Source organism: Eschrichtius robustus, chromosome 11, assembly GCF_028021215.1.
Source record: "Eschrichtius robustus isolate mEscRob2 chromosome 11, mEscRob2.pri, whole genome shotgun sequence".
Taxonomy (NCBI): Eukaryota; Metazoa; Chordata; class Mammalia; order Artiodactyla; family Eschrichtiidae; genus Eschrichtius; species Eschrichtius robustus.
Window position 1 is genome coordinate 36,030,938 of NC_090834.1, and position 18,217 is coordinate 36,049,154.

General features: G+C 39.7%; 1 protein-coding gene and 1 pseudogene across 1 annotated transcript in view; one reads left to right on the top strand and one right to left on the bottom strand.

Moving 5' to 3' along the window:
* The window catches only part of ARHGAP42 (Rho GTPase activating protein 42), a 281,271-nt gene that overhangs the window by 193,778 nt on the left and 69,276 nt on the right, over positions 1-18,217 (bottom strand). The window contains exon 2 of the mRNA XM_068554521.1: positions 14,884-14,979. Within this exon, the coding sequence (XP_068410622.1) occupies positions 14,884-14,979 (96 nt within the window). The remainder of the gene's footprint in view (positions 1-14,883; positions 14,980-18,217) is intronic.
* On the top strand, positions 5,054-6,129 carry LOC137771316 (importin subunit alpha-8-like; annotated as a pseudogene).

The following is an 18,217-nucleotide window of genomic DNA, read 5'->3' on the forward strand; positions in this document are numbered from 1 at the left end:
ACAACTCCCCAAGAAGCTTCTAATCTCACCCTTTTCCATCGCCATTCTCCATTTTTTTCTCTCCTGCTCTTATTTCCACCAGCACTGTTCTCTCCTCACAAGCCATTTCTCCTTCTCCTCGTCTACACACTTACTCCAGTGGACTCCCATCCTCATGAAGGAGGAAGACAGGAAGACCTGGGAGTGGGGAAGAAGGAGCTTTGGTACCCGCACCAGCACGGTGCACAGCTCTTTAACCCTCACAACACCCTACGAGGCTCTCACAAGTAAAACACCCAAATCTTCTATCACCATTCTCCTACTTTTCAAATAATGAAACTGACATGTAGAGGTTAAAGAATATGCAAGGCCATAGAGCTAATGACTGTCAGAGCTAACCTCTGAACTCAAATTAGCTCACCTGAAATTTATACACTTTCCCTCTATTCTAGGCACAGTCCCACAACCCCACCTCACTATTCTAAATGTAACAAATCTGATTATATATCCTGGGAATTTCTACTAGGAATTTTGTCTGAATCTCAAAACTTAACATGTACCAAAACTTAACTCGTAATTCTGCTCCACCCCCAGGTACCCTGGCCACATATAAACATACAAATGGGCCCCTAACACCGTTCTCCTAGTAACTCGAGTGATGGATTATCCTCAGTCCTTCCTTCCACAGAATCAATTGCCAAATGCTGTTGATCTCTCTCCTCTACCCTTCTTCCATACCCATGTAAGGGTATCACTTCATCTTTGCTGTACTATTACAACAGCCTAGTTATTGGTTTCCCAGTTCCTATGGCTCCAGCTCGCCCTATGTAGTAATGGTCAGAATAAAATTCCTAAAGGGCACCTTTGATTGTGTCATTATCCAACTCAAAAACTGAATGAGTAAATAAAGTCAGAAGTCCATATTGCAAATGATTTGGGGCCTCCATGATGTGACCCCAAAGTACCTTTCCAACTGTGTTAGCTTGAGATGCTACTACTTCTGATCTCTTAGTACTTTGAAACTACTAACATTCCTATAGTATCCCATTTCCATGTCTTTCCTTTAACTACTGGGTTGGCCAAAAGGTTCTTTCATTGTTTTTCCGTAAGATGGCTCTAGTAGCACTTAGTTGTCTTTAACTTCATTTGAAACAATTTTGTTAGATTGTACGTGACAGCTGTCGTATCAGAGTGCATTTTAAAAGAGACTTATCAAAACTGGTGAATTTTTGTGTAGCCATTTTAATACTGAAGATGGAAGAAAAAAAGCAACATTTTCGGCATACTATGCTTTATTATTTCAAGAAAGGTAAAAACACAACTGAAATGCAAAAAAGATTTGTGCAGTGTATGGAGAGGGTGCTGTGACTGATTGAACGTGTCAAAAGTGGTTTGCGAAGTTTCATGCTGGAGATTTCTCACTGGACGATGCACCACGGTCGGGTAGACCAGTTGAAGTTGATAGTGATCAAATCAAGACATTAATTGAGAACAGTCAACATTATACCACGCAGGAGATAGCCGACATACTCAAAATATCCAAATCAAGCACTGAAAATCATTTGCACCAGCTTGGTTATGTTCATCACTTTGATGTTTGGGTTCCACGTAAGTTAAGCGAGAAAAACCTTCTTAACTGTACTTCCGCATGTGATTCTCTACTGAAACATAATGAAAACGTTCCATTTTTAAAACAAATTGTGATGGGCGATGAAAAGTGGATACTGTACAATAATGTGGAACAGAAGAGATTGCGGGGCAAGCAAAATGAACCACCACAAACCACACCAAAGGCCAGTATTCATCCAAAGAAGGTGATGTTGTGTATATGGTGGGGTTGGAAGGGAGTCCTCTATTATGAGCTTCTTCCGGAAAACCAAATGATTAATTCCAACAAGTACTGCTCCCAATTAGACCAACTGAAAGCAGCACTCGACGAAAAGCATCCAGAATTAGTCAACAGAAAATGCATAATCTTCCATCAGGATAACGCAAGACTGTATGTTTCTTTGATGACCAGGCAAAAACTGTTACAGCTGGGAAGTTCTGATTCATCAGCCGTATTCACCAGACATTGAACCTTGGGATTTCAATTTATTTAGGTCTTTACAAAATTCCCTTAGTGGAAAAAATTTCAATCCCCTGGAAGACTGTAAAAGGTACCTGGAACAGTTCTTTGCTCAAAAAGATAAAAAGTTTTGGGAAGATGGAATTATGAAGTTGCCTGAAAAATGGCACAAGGTAGTAGAACAAAAGTGTGAATACATTGTTCAATAAAGTTCTTGGTGAAAATGAAAAATGTGGCTTTTATTTTTACTTAAAAACCAAAGGCACATTTTGGCCAACCCAATACATTTCCTAAGCTGTATCTTACCTAGACATTGGGACTCAGCTCAAATAACATCCTCTTTTTAAGCATATTCTGATGTCCCTTCTCCAGCTTTGGTGCTCTCACAGCATTTCTGTTCTTACTACTCTACCTAAAGCACTCAGCACATTCTCCTGAGTAACATAGTGATGATATCATAAAGCTATTTTTGGACCCCCTTCTATTACAAGAAGATCTTATTCATGTTGCATGTACCAAATTACCCATAAGGTTCTTTGCACTCAGAAGATATTATTAGTAGAGAATTCCAGAGAATCCAAAGTCAACATGAACTAAATGACATCTTATATGGGATTTTAATTTGAAAAGTTGATTTTTTCCTTCATCCCTGAGTAATCTGCACAGCATCTACACTGGCCCATAAACACTATCTCTCATTCTAAGATAGATAGATAGGTAGATAGATAGATAGACAGACCAATTTGTTCTGCATAAACCAAAACCTTTTTTCAGGCTGTGAAGGAAAAATGGGGCAACAAATGACCAGGCTTCCCCACAAACACATGGCTTCTATAGCCTCAGTGGCTCCACTGGCAAAATGCTAGGCATCAGGGATCTGGTGACCCACAAAGCACTCCTCTGGAACAGACCTTTTCCCAGTTTTAGTACCTTCCCCAGCTGTGCCTCCCTCCCTCGGTATAAAGCACAAGTATATTGTTTAGAGTAGCAATTTTTCCCAGGCTGCAACAGACAACACAAATCTCCATAAAATGAAAGGCTCCTAACGTCTCAACCCAGAGGATTCTACCTTAGTTCAGGTCTGGGGGTGAAGCCCAAGAATCAAAATTTTAAGGCTCCCCATACTTGATTCTGATGCTAGGCAGCTTGGCAACTGCTGACTTTGTGGCAGGGGTTGGGGGGAGGAATGCATGCTTTGTGTGAGGAATTAAGAGTTAAAAATATATTTAAATAGAAAACAGTAGATACGCATGAGTGTGTGTGTGTGTGTGTGTAATTGTTTAAAATAAGATTTGTAAGAATGCTCCTTGCCTAAAGCACATCTGTACTTTCAATGGCAGAAGTAGTTACTCGTGGCCCTCTTGGTAATGGAAGAAACAGAACACTATGTCTGAGTCCTAAGAATCAAGCAGGACCTGAAAGCTCTTCTCTCGACAGCCCTCCGAATCATGACTCAGCAACTATGCTGAATTCTCTCAATGACCGAGAAATTACTCTGAATTAAGCTGTTTTTTTCCCAGCCACATATTCCTTGATAACTATCCAAGGCAAGCTTTTCTTTCTTTTGTAGGCCTGTTATTCAACTATTTTCTTGCTTTCCTCCTCCCCTACCCCAAGGCTGTCTCCATTGCTCATATGCTGTCCTTGCCTTTTGCCAGTGAGTTTTCATTAGTCTCTGGGTGCCCACGTCCTGCCTCCTAACTCACTTATTTCAGATACAGTCTCCAGGACTATTGCCTTTCTGGTCCAAACCTTTTAATGTCAAAATTGAAACTGTACTTTTATTATTTCATTCATATTTAGAAATGTTCTGTCTTGGTCCATTAAAAAAAATGCTGATGAAGGCAATCCTTGACTCAACTCTGAACTGGCAAAGACTTCCATGCTATAATTCATCACATAAATTGAATCCAGAATAAATCTCCTAAAGGGCAACTTCAATCACAAGCCTCAAGTGTCTCCTGAGGACATGTAAAATAAACTTGAGACTATGTGGCAAGCCCTCTACGATATTCCGTGGCTCCCAATCCTTGTACGCCAGCTAAGAAGATACCTTTACACCTTTTGCACCAAATGGTTTCAAATCCAGAAACAGGTCAATGTTTACATAGTCATATAAATTTGATTGATCACACAGGGAATGGAGGGTAAAATGAGGTTCATTTTATAAGCAGTTTACAGTAATACCACTATCTTGAAATTAGATATCTGTATATTAAAAATACTAAAGAAAAATTTTAAGTAATCTCCCTTCTTTTTGTATCTCTATAGCACTTATGGTCTAATAATATATAATGAAGTTATATATTTTATCGTCTAACTCCTCAAACGGCAAACCCATTAGGGTGGGGATTTTTTTTTTTTTCTGTTTTGTACATTGATGTGTCTTCAGCACCCAAACGGTGTCTAACAAATCACAAGTGCTTTACTGAATAAATGAACAAGTAAACTCAAAATTCATGACCCAGGAGCCAGGTGATCAAGGTTCTAATGCTTGTGTGACTTTAGAAAATCATTTCACCTGCATCTCAATCAAAATGACAGGTTTAGCTCCCATGTTCTCCAAGGTCTCTTTCTACTCTACGATACTAAACTTGCGATTCTAAGAAACCAGGCCAACATTTCTGTCAGAAGTAGCTCTTTCTGATAATTCAAAAAAACAAAACAGACAAACAAAAAAAACAACAGCTTGTGCAACTTCCCATCTTCCCACCCCCATATGTACATAAAGAAGGTACATGAATTATCCTAGAACTAAAGAAATGCAGCTCCCAAATAGAAAGATAGAAACTACTCCACACCAAGAAGACAACTGTGACACAATACTATCTTCAAAAGCTGTTTTCAAAGTGGATGCACAATTTACATGATATTCAACATGGGTGGATCAACTCTATTCAGCAAAGCAGGAAATTCACCAACAAAGGTAGAAACTATGCACCTACCACACACATGGGCCACAGCTTACCTTTCTGATACCTAATATTTACCAATATGCAATAAAACATGTTTCTGTTCCTGAAGTCATCCCTTCATCCCCGCTTGCAGCTCGAGGCAGTCTGGGCTCTGACCAACATTGCCTCGGGGACTTCAGAGCTGACTCGGGCCATCCAGCCCTCGGTTGAGCTCCTGTCTTCCACTCATACGACTGTGTGTGAACAGGCAGTGTGGGCCCTTGGTAATACAGCAGATGATGGACCAGAATTCAGAGACAACGTTATCTCGAGTGATGCCATTCCACATCTGCTGACCCTGGTTTCATCAAGTATACCAGTCACATTCGTGAGCAACATCGCGTGGACCTTGTCCAACATGTGCCAGAACAAGAACCCGCACCCTTCTGATCACACAGTGAAGCAGATGTTGCCCGCCCTCTTCCACCTCTTGTGGCACCCAGACGGAGAGGTTCTCTCAGACACCTGCTGGGCCCTGTCCTACCTCACCGACGGCTGCAATGCACACATCAGCCAAGTGGTGGACACCGGGGTCCTGCCCAGGCTGGTCGAGCTCATGAGCAGCTCAGAACTCAATGTCTTGACCCCCTCTCTGCACACTGTGGGGAACACTGTCACGGGGACGGACCACCAGACCCAGCTGGCCCTGGACACGGCCATCCTGGCTGTGCGGCCCCAGCTCCTCACACACCCTGGCTCCTCCATCCAGCAGGAGGCAGCCTGAGCCCTAAGCAATGTGGCCGCGGGGCCCCGCCAGCACACCCAGCAGCCGATAGCTTGCAGTGCGCTGCCTCCCTTGGTGGCTGTTCTAGAAACCGGAGAACTTAAAGCCCAGTAAGAGGCTGTCTGGACAGTGGCTAACTTCACAACTGGGGGCACCGTGGACCAGTTGATCCAGCTTTTCCAGGCTGGCGTCTTGGAGCCTCGAATAAATCTTCTCACCATCCCAGACACCAAAATTGTTATCGTCATCCTCGACGTCCTCTTTTTATCCTCCAGGAAGAAGAAACTGGCACAACCTTACCAGCCCGGGACCAAGATCGTGAATTCTGAAAGCACTTAACAAACACATACCAAAGCTCCACAACTCCTAAACCAGGGACCAGACCCAAAGAGTCACTTCTTTAAGAACCCCTTCCCCTTGGTGTACCACAGGTATAAAGCTTTTAAAACTGAGTGATAATAAAATTTTCCACACTTTCACCTCCAACAACAACAACAACAAAAATGGCATGTGTGAAGGTTATGGGCAGGTAGACAAGACCTAATAGGCCATGTTAGGGATGTGGAATTTCAACCTGAAGACAATGAGAAGCCATTTCAGGGCATTAATCAGAGAAATGACATCATCTTTGCATTTTAAAAAGATTACTCTGACGGTCTTTGGAAGAAGGCTGCCCCAGATGAGATTTTCTTACAAGGTGGAACTTGGCCATTTCTCTGGGTTTGTGCCCAGGAGAAAATGGGGCATGGGTAGCTTGACTTTATAATGTAACCTATGGATACCTGGTTTGTTTATTTGTTTGTTTTAACGCACTTGCATTGACCCACAGAACCACAGTTGGAGTACATCTCTTTTATTTTAGGTATGAATAGAATGGCGTTGGTAAAATTGGAATCATATGGTTAGTTTATAATTTTAAGCCTGAAGCATGGCATACTCTTGATGACATTTTTGTCATAATTTTTTGCATAATAACAAAGCCCCAACTGAATTTTCTTCTTTAATACACTTTAGCCTATTGCTCTTATAGAAGAGCAAACATCTATCCTATTTGTCTTCAATGAGTCAAGGCTGCCTCATGCACCTATAAAATGCACCATATTTTATACAGTAGATTCTCCACGAGTCAGGTGACTCAACTTTTTCACCTCTCTACAGATGACCACGAATGACCACAAAAGTGCCAGGAGTATTGATTTGGGGGATACCAATAAATTGTAGAGGAAGCAAAATTGCAAATACAGAATTTGTGGATAATGGGAATCAACTGTATATTCCTGCATCCCAAGTTATATTGGGCCAGAGCATTTATCTCACCGTCTAATCATTTTGTTGAATTTTTTTGAGCTCTTATAAGTCACTAACCATAGATAAAATTCTCTTTTCACTCTCTATCCACTCACCCTGAAATAAGCCTTTTTTAAGGCATGTTATTCCTAAAGGAAGGATATTGCTACCATCTTATTCTTTCGTCTGTACACTCCATGAGGGCAAAAGCTTTGACTACTCTTTTCACCACCAGGTCCCTGGGGATTGGCACAGAGCTTGTCACCTAACAAGTAGTCAATAAACATTGAATAATAAACTAAAGAATATTACGATATTTAGCTCTGGTTTGAAACATTTACAAATATTAAGATATTTGTTCTAAATCATTCTCAATTATATGCAAAAGTTACATATATGTGTGTGTCTGTGTTTGTGTATTTATATATAAATACAGTTGGCTCTCTGTATCCAGTTCTGCATCCTCAGATTCAACCAACTGTGAATTAAAAATACTTGGGAAAAAAAATTCCAGAAAGTTTCAAAAAGCAAAACTTGAATTTTCCACATGCTGGCAACTATTTATATAGCACTTATATCATATTTATAACTATTTACATAGCATTTATATTGTATTAGGTATTATAGGTAAGCTAGAGATGAGTTAAAGTATATACAAGAGGATTGTGTAGGTTATATGCAAATACCACACCACTTTACATAAGGGACTTGAGCATCTAAGGATTTCGGTATCCATGAAAGCTCCTGAAACCAATCTGCTGTGGATATCAAGGGATGACTATATATGAACTATTTTCCCTCTCAAAATTTAGTTTATTACCATACTGAGAAGAATCATTCTGGATATACCCAAATACGTACATTTTATTTTTTAATATATGACTCTAAAATTTTATTTATGCACCTTAAAGTGATTTGTTTCTAGAAACGTTTACTAGGTTTTCCAGGGGGACTATTTATGCAACAAATATTTACTAAGCTTCTGCTACAAATAAGATGCTAAAGAATTTTGCAGGAATAGAAATGTGAGAAAACTTTCTGACCTCAGACAGCATAAAATTTGCTGGAGGAGATAAGAGACTGATTTCTCTGTGATAAAGACAGCCACTTTTTGTTCAGCAAAACAAATCACAAAAGACAGAAAGGGGTTTCAGGGGATTAACGTATATAGATAAATTAAAAGGCAAATTTTTTCTTTGAGATGTGACTTTTAACATGATAAGTTTCTGAATTTTTTTTTTAACTTCAGATTCTGGAAAAACAATCTAAGCCTTTGAACTTCAAATTAAATCAAATAAAGTTCTTTAAAATACAGAGATAATATGATGAAAACATCTCTCTCAAGTGGTGTGTTTTTTTAAAGAGAGGAACTCCACCTGAAATGTGCAACTTTCCCAGCTGTTTCAATCCTTAATTGTGGGTGGTTTCTGTGTGGGTGCAAAAATAAGGGTGGTAAAAGAAAATGGAAAACAATAATTCAATTGTCCAACTGAGAGCCATAAAAAGTCAAATATGCTTCCTCTACAGAGTTCAAAAGAAAATGTTATTTATATAAACAATTTAGGCATTTGGAAATGTTCCACTTTAATAGAGGACTTCCTGATTTATATAACCACATTTAAGTGGGTTGTAATGAGGGTTCGTAATAGCTGATGGATTTTCTTTTGATTCAGCAAATGAGAAGGTAATTTGTTTCCCAGAATTTAATAAAATCACAGGTCTTTTTTTTGAAGAGTTCAGTTGTGGTTGGTAATGGCATCGTGTCTGGTTTGCTAACTTTTTCCTAAGAGATGCCCAAGAAGAGTCTCATGGCCACACTACCTTATGCAACCCAATATCATCAGACAAATGGTAGTAGTGATCTGTATGGATGAGTATCTGTAGCTCATAACTGAATTCTGAAGAAAATCTTTACAGAAGCATTTTCAATTTAACAGCTTAATAGCTGAATTTTATTAGTTTAACTTGAAGAAAATAGGTGTGTTTTTTTCTTAGCTAAAATCATTTATGATCATTTAAGTGCATTTCCTGGGGTGTATAAATATACTAGTTCTTTTTAACCTGAAACACAGGTTACTATCTCTCAAAGTGTTTCTATTCTATAAAGGAATCCCTTCAAAACACACAAAGCAAACTGTTTGCCATACTTCCCACACTAGACCATATTCTTATTTATCACTTGGAAAACTGGATCAAATACTACCTTTCCATTGGACCTAACAGATGCATCCTTGAAGTGAATGAATTTATTTGGTAAAAGATTTATGCATTTTCCCCCAGTAATTCCTCTAACAAAGAAAATGAAAAAAATTTTTCAACCACCCCCTTGAAAAAGGTCTTCTACTTCACACCCTCTGAGCAAGCATCCGTGATCACTCTCAGGCTTCTGTCTAGGCGATTTCACTTAGCCACTGCATTACACTGATGCACACCCACCTTCAGAGAGGTAACCTAACAACAAATAGTTGCACCTGGGCAAAACACTGCTTGCTCAGGAAGACACAATAAAGTCCCTGTGAGTTAAAATGTCACTATTTTAAATTAATTTCCTATAGTCTCACCTTTCAACGTATTTTCCAAAAGAAGAGAAAAGAATTCAAAACATAAGGCACATTCCAGCCAATGCAGTATACAAAACTTGGTTCGCTTTGAGTTACCATCCGTCAATCTGTACACATAAGATTTGTAAGGGTTTAAAAAAAAAAAGATATAACATGTTCTTCATTCTAAGAACTATTAAGCATTAACCACTGTTATTGCTATGTGTGCATATCTGTATTCAAAGCAGAGTAAATACCTGAACACAAATACATGAGTTAAGTCAGAACTATCTGTACAATTATCAATATTATGAAATATATTTTGATCTGAATTACCTACTTCATGGACTCATTTCTCCACTCCGAGTTGGGAGCCATAACCTTAGTTGACAAGTGCTTGTATGTAGCCTGTCTCTACCACAGGAATTTTCTGTTTAGGTATGTCTAAAGGAATAAGTCCCCACCTAGAATATTTACTAGCAAACTGACTCTCCTTCTTGGTAAATGTTTAATCTCTTGAGTGCAAAGTTCACATTGTCCAAGACTTTCCTGAGCACTACAATAGGCCATCACACAACATCACTAGCCAAGCTATTTATGGAAAACCACAACTGGACTTTCCAATGGTTTCCAAGATTACATAGAATGAATGAGCTTTGCCTCATATTAATGACTAATATTTTTATTGGCACCGATTCAGCGTGACTAACAATATCTGATTTTGTTTTTAATGTAGACTTTTTTTAAGACTTGGTTAAAAGTGATTTCAAATTATAGGCACTAAATATGCATAACAAAAACCACAGCCTCAGACAGATTCACAGTAATATCTTTGAGCTTCTACTTGTTCGAATGAACCACTGTAAAGAGTTTTCAAAAGAATAGTGTTTTATTTTCTGTAGAGATAGTTTTTTATTTCCTACTAGTAAGGTTTTAGGGCCGGTCACATGACATTAGCAATTCCCACACACATACCAGGATTAATGCAGTAGGTATTGTCTTTTGTATAATTATGGTTAAACAACGGTACATTTTGTTTCCAGTCTACCCATATAAATTTATTATTTGAGGAGGCCTGAATCTTATACCAGTTTGTAATCATTCCTTTCCCCTCCATCACCAATTTCTAATCCGCAAGCATCCAGCCACTCAATTCCTAACTTACTCCTAACTCAGTGTCTTTACTCAGTCCAGAAAAACGAAGTAGTATAAAAAGTGGGCAGTTAGAACAGCTGTGGGAAGTTAAGTTGGATGGCCTCCCACTGGGCCAGCGCTGTGGTAGGCAGATAAAAGGAAGCAATCAAAAGTTCACAGGCAGCTCAATCATCCTTAGAGGAGGGAGGAGCAAGGGCCTCTTGCTGCTGTAAGATGGAAACGAGGTGCTCAAAGGAGAGTACAGGATGCTGCCCTGCTTGGGACTTCAGTTCTGGAAACAACTGACCTGCTCCCTGAGCCACAGGAATTCCCCACTGGGTCCCAGACAACTAATCCCATTTTGCTTCCTTCCAAGCCAGCACTGTCTCACTGGCACCAAAAAACAAACACACAAACCAGCAAGCACAAGGCCAGAAGGGTGGGAGCAGATGGGGACAGCTGAAGAGTGGGGCCGATTTACAGGACAGACACCGGCCTACGTGCCTAACAAAGTCCCGGAACAGCTTGCACAAGTTGAGTCATCATACTGATACAGTAACAGAACCCTCTTTTCCTTACTTTGCTCAAAATCTGTTTTTTGCCCTATTCCACCGTAAACACACTGAAAACAGACATCTTACTCATCTTCCACCCCCTCCCACCACCATAACTTATACGCAGAAAGTTTGCAAATGCCTTGACTTTACAAGTTATTTTGCACTGACACTGCTCCTTTATAATAAAAGATGAGCTTTTTTTGTAAGTCATCATCTTCAGTGGTTACATCAATGGTAAGTCTCAAGGCTACTCTGGCTGAGAGTATTATGGCTATTATTCAGTGCTAAGCGTCACAGCTGTCCCTATTTCATTCCTCTTTTATTAAATCAGAGGAATAAAGAAGGAGCTGAAACTGGGGCTTCAACAAGCTATTTTTTTTTTAACTTTTCATTTTATATTGGAGTATAGCCAATTAACAATGCTGTGATAGTTTCAGGGGCTCAGCAAAGCAACTCAGCGGAACATATACACGTATCCATTCTCCCTCAAACTCCCATCTAGGCTGCCACATAACATTGAGCAGAGTTCCCTGTGCTATACAGTAGGTCCTTATTGGTTTAAAGACAGCTGAAACTCTGTATCTTCCCCCGTGGAACTGAAGCTAATGAAGGTAGGTAGGGATAGTTCTTGCACTCCATCCACACCAGCCTTACCCATTATTCTCAGGGATACATTCTTAGATCACTGTCCTTGGTACAACAGCTTGCGTTAGCCTCACAATTCCTCCATGTTTGGAATGATTATTCAAAGTCTTCTACTATTTCTTTATTATATACATAGTTATTTTTAACTATTGACAGTGCATTTGGGGGCTCAGTAAAAGGATTAAAAGTGCTGGATGGTGAGGATATGGGAATATATCTATATTTTTACATTAGTTGTTTCAGAAATAATTTTCGTTTATAAATCTGTGTCCTCTAAGTTAGGTTTTCCTAACAAAGCATTGGTGTTTAAATCAAATTCCCAGTAGGAGTTAAATAAGTCTCCTGATTTAAAAGTAGGGAGCCATAACATCTACCCCTATATAGTATTCACCTTCCACTCCCCAACCCTGGATTTAATTCCTCAAAGCCCTGAAAGCATTAGAACTTAATATTCAGCGCCTATCATAAGCGTTCACATACTGATCAATTCACACCTTTCCAATCTAATCTGCAAGAGCCACAACAATAACATCCATCTAGACAAAGTGGAAAGAGAGAAACAGAGCAAAGCTGAGATATCAAGTTCACCACAACGGGGGGGGGGGGGGGGAAATCGCCTACCATCCATCTGCCTGCAAGGTCAAAGAGCACAGTGGTTAAAAACGCCCACCTCTGCCATTACTCCATGTGGCTTCAAGAAGATATTTTAAGTAAGAAGCTTAAAGGAAATTGTGAAATATGCAGAAATATATTTATTGCACTGTTAAAAAGCAAAAGACCAACTAGAAGCAGTCTGAGTGTACCAAAGAGATGATTTCATACATTCATGTACATGAACCTATGGAATATTTTAAAATCATAAAATCATTAAAACTTACAATATCTATAAAAACCCATAAGTATTTGCTAGAATCCTCTTTATAAAGGAGAAGTAACAAATTATATACAATATGTAGTTATATGTAGTATAACTATATTAATTATATTAGAAAAAGATACACATAAGTGAAAAAGTTAAGTTTATAAGGAAAATTATATCATTTATACAACAATTTAACCGAAGGTTTACCACGAGTCAGACCCTGGGTCAGGGGCTAAAGTGAAATGATTGAAAGAAAAAAAAAAAAAAAAAGATCTGGCCTCTGCCTTCTTGGATTTTACAGTCTCATTACTAAGTGAAAATAATGGCTGTTACGTGAAGTATATGGGTGTTCTTTCTTTCTTCTAAATAATAATGCTACTATATTAGTATTTTAGTAATATAACCGAGGCTTTTGTCTGGTGAGGTGTATTCCAAAGCCAATGTTGGGGGCTAGACATTTATGACACAAACGTCATGAAACGGCACACAGGATGACAACTGTTCCAGCTGTCAGTGTCACGTGATCACTGATGCTGGCCTTCCGCATGTGTCCTGTAAAGAGGAGGAAGTCACGCTGCCTGAGGCCCATGTGGCAGCCCTCTCCCTCCTTCCTAGAGGCTCCCTACCTACACCTCAGCCAAGTCGGGCTCAGCCGCCTCTCCCCACAGACCTGAGGGTGTACAGAGCCCCTCACGATCCCAAGACCAGCCACCTCCACACCCCCTCAGCATACCTAACACTCCTAAAGGAGCAGACAAATCAAGCAACCACCCGGCACAGCTCCTCTGAAAGAAGCCAGCTGGGCCATGTGACAACTGCACAACACGAACCCCACACAAGAAACAGCTTGTTTGAGGACTGTGCACGTGATTTCTCCAGACGGAACTTTTGTGAATGTAACAAGCTAAAACCGCACAATGAATCGGAAACTCATTCGGCTTATCTTCTCCTGAGAGCTCTTTCCTTTCACAGCTAGGTTTGGACCTGATACTTTAGGTCAATAAAAATGTATTTTTTAGAAATACATATATAACTGACAAAACTATATAAGAAAAGGAAAAGGCAGAGGAAGGAGAGGAGCATGATTGTGGAGAAGCATGTCAGGGATTCCAAAGCCCTGCTACTCAAAGAGAGGTCCGTGGACTAGTGACACTGACATCACCTTCAAGTGTGTTAGAAACACAGAATCACACACTTCATCTGAGACCTTCTGAATCATAGTCTGCACTTAATGAGATCTCCAGGTGTATCATATACACATTAAAGTTTGGGAGTCACTATTCTAAATGCTTGTAATATTCTATTTTTACCTGGAAGGTAAGTACACTTAGTATATTATTCTCTAAAACGTACGCACATATTTTATACAGTCTTCTGATTGCGTGACTCTAATCCAGCCTACAAACGGACCCCATGTCTACAAACTGGCAAGTAGGGATTGTTTAAATGTGAGGAAAAGAATGCTACATGAATCTGATCTTCAAACAGTAAAAACTCAGATACAGATAAAACTTGAGACCACATAACCCAACCTCTTCACTTATGGGAAATGAAACCATCCGATTCAGGAAGGGGTATACCTTCACCAGGGTCAGATTGCTAAATATCTGTGGGAAAATCAGATGAGGGCTCAAGTCTCCTGATCCCCAGTAATGTTCTGTGTCCTACACTAATACTGGTTAATACGTCCTGACTGATTTTTTTTTCTTTATAAACAAATACTGAAGTTAAAAGAGAAATCAGTATTAAGTTTTAAAAAAAAGTAAGATAATTCTTAAACCAGTACCTTGTACATTTAATGGCAGATGACCAATATGTATTTGTTTGAATGAATGATTCACTTTGAGGCAAAGAAAAACAGTGTTATCCACATCTTCTCAAAGGGCTGAGCTGAATTATAGAATGATTAAGCAATTTCCTTATGGAAAAAAACACAGAGCTCAATTTTAAAACAATTCATAATACTCTCCTCCACAGAAACCAAAAAAATCGCCCTTATGCTTTTATCAAAGTCAGAATATTTGACATATTTAGTATTTGGGTGTGTGCATCTGTTTGATTTCAATCAAGTCATTATCTGAAGTAAGACTTTTAAAATTATTACTTAGAATATTGAAAAATATCACAACTCACCAATACTAATTTCATCATCTGTTTCAGCATCACCAATACATTCAAACTGGAAATCTTGCAGTGACTGGGAAAATTTCTGTACTGCCATAGACAGATCTGTAATTAAAAGTTTAAAAAAAAATCGTAAGTTGAAGGTACAATACCATGGAATACTCAAGAGTTTCCACATGTATTTACATAACTTTGCTGCTAATGCTATATTAACCAGAACCTTTTAAAATACCAGCTTGATAAATTTAAGCAGAATTTAAAGGGACTACTAAAGAAATATTTTAGGGATTAGATCTGCTCTGCTTCCAAAGGAGATTTGCCCCTTTAAGAAAGTTTTGGTGCCAGTTGTGTATTATCTGGGAGCCAATTTCCCAAAGCCTTTATCAAAGAATTACCATTCATTCCCTATAAATGGAGCATTTATTTAAAAAAAAAAAAAAAAAAAGAAGAAGAAGAAGAAGAAGGAATGCTACCAAGGTTACTGGTGGGAAAAAAAAAGAAAAGTAGCGAACCTTTGATGAGAAAGGGTCACCGATGTTATTCTATATAGACAGGGAATGTGGAGCAGATAGGGAATGTGTTTTTACCAATAAACACATTCTCATTCTAAGGTGAAAGGCCACCAGAAAAGTTGTTTACGAATAACCTTTTGATTTATAGGAGACCTCAAGCTAAATATACTCCTCAGTCCTGACTTCAGTCTGAACAAATTCCAGAGAGTGACTAAATCCAGAAGAAGAATTCTTCCTTAATCATGGAGAGAATAAAGAAAAGTCCAGAATAATGAGAAGTAAATTCCTGGGAGGCAAAAGCCTAGGATGCAACCTAACAGTGACTAAGAATGCAGACTCTGGAGCCAACGCGGCCTGGGTTGAAATCCAAGTCCTGCCATTTACTCATTATGTGACCTTGGGCAAATTTTTTTAACTCCTCTGGGCCTCTATTTCCTCATCTGTAAAGAGTGAATAACAGTAGTATAACCACTTAATAGAGCTGTTTTGAGGACTAAGTAAAGTAACATTTGCAAAGCGTTTAGAACAGAACCTGGCACTTAATAAGCACTATTTATGTTTGTTAAATAAAATTAAATCAATCTGACAGTGCAGCATCAGGGAAGCTTTAGAGGTCCCACCTCTCAGAGCTACTGTGATCTTCCATGCTAACCCTTCACAGAAGTCTACGGGCGTAGGAAACACATTTTTATGGAAGTCTCTCCACACTTTATTTAATGTTATCTCCCATCGTTCAATTCTGATACCTTGAATGCTTAACATTTAATTCAAGCAATAGGACTTGACAAAGACTCTCTCCTTGACCAATCTGCAGTCAGGCTCCTCTGAGCCCTCTTCTTGACTATGCCTCTACTTTGGCTCTCTGTCCTCACTGGGCCTACATAGACCAGTTTTAGCAAAAGTCCTGCCAAGTCAGTTTAGAGAATATCTAAACTAATATCTGATCAAATTCCCCATCCCCCACCTTTGATGCTTAAGCCCTTGACCTGCCTTCATCAAGAATCCTCCAAACCTTTACATCTTCTCCTCTTAGTAACTTTCCATCCACTGACAGCCCCCCCAGCCCCGCCACCCAACATGCTCCTTGGCTATAAATCCCCATTTGTTCTTGTTTCATTCAGGGTGGAGCCTGAACTCTCTCCCCTATTGTGACACTCTAGACATCTACAGCATCCGACCTGAATAATGTCCTCCTTACGATTTTAACTAGCATCAGAATCATTTTTCTTTAAGAGAACAATTACGACCTGATGCCTAGACGTGACACCAGGACTTAATGTGGTAACCCACCACTCATGAAACTGCAAGCACAGGTACCAATCACAGTAAGCACCCATGAGTGAATAGGTCTCCAAACAAGAAGGTCACTTACTGCACCATGTGAATCAAGAACTCACCAACACCCTCACCAACAGGAATTCTGAAGACCACAGGTCTTGAGCCTCAGAGAGGCTTTTAACACACACACACACACACACACACACACACACACAAAGATTGACATTTTTTAAAATCTTGTTTGAAAAAATAAATTGTGCCCTAGAAAGAGGGTATTACTACTCACAGACTAACACCTCTTCCCAAAAGAGGGGTAGAACTTTGGCGCCAGCTGCACATTCTACTTAAGAGGTACTTTGGATTTAGGAGAATAGAAAGGTCTGTCAGCTTAAGAATGGTTCTGCTTTGGGCTCTCAGGAAGAAAGATGAAAAGAGCTTCCTTAGTGGATTGTTAGTCAATGAGAAAAACAAAGGCTTCATCAGAACTAGACTTCACCAATTGGCTGTGAGGTCCTAGACAAATCATTCATCCTTCACAAGACCTGTTTTTCTTACCTATGGAACAGAGAAGGAATACTCATCTCACAGGTTGTTATAAAAACTAAATGAGGTCTGTGCCTGGTACAGACTAGGCAACTTAATAAATGGCATCAGTTGTTATCATTCAAGCCCAGTTCAAAAGGTGGGAAAGCTGACTGGCCTTCCAGACAGAAGGGACCCATGCATGCAAAAGTATGCATTTATCTGACATTGCATAGCTCTGGCTAAGGGTAAAGAAATCATAACACCTATATCAAATGTTATGAGAAGACAGAAAACAAAAAAAAAAAAAAAAATCAGACTCCTAGGATAATTTTTAAGCCAAGCTGTGCGCAGGTACTCTCCGTGAGAAATGGGAAAAGCATTCCATTTAACGTTTATTTTTCTATGTACAACATATAGGCCTTATGCTAAACTGGATTTGAAGTCACAGATGGAATTCCTAAAGCAGAGTGGGGGTAGTAGGTAATATGGGTGGATCAGGATGCTTAGGAATCTCCTAACAGATAGCCTTCCTTCTCTCCCCTCATCACCGCAAGTTCCTCTGAGTTCCCCCTCAAACTCAAGGAGATACCTGGAAGCTTTGTCCTAGGGCAGGGGTCCCCAACCCCCAGGCCAGGACTGGTAGTGTGGTCCGTGGCCTGTTAGGAACCGGGCTGCACAGCAGGAGGTGAGTGGCGGGCGAGCAAGCGAAGCTTCTGTATTTACAGCAGCTCCCCATCACCCCCATTACCGCCTGAGCTCCGCCTCCTGTCAGATCAGTGGCGGCATTCAATTCTCATAGGAGCTCAAACCCTACTGTGAACTGTGCACGCGAGGGATCTAGGTTGTGCACTCCTTATGAGAATCTAATGCCTGATGATCTGGCTGGGGAGAGGCTGCAAATACAGATTATCATTAGCCGAGAAGTTCGACTGCACAGAGACCATAATAAATCATGTGCTTGCAGACCCATATCAAAGCCCTATCAGTGAGTGGCAAGTGAAAACCAGCTCAGGGCTCCCACTGATTCT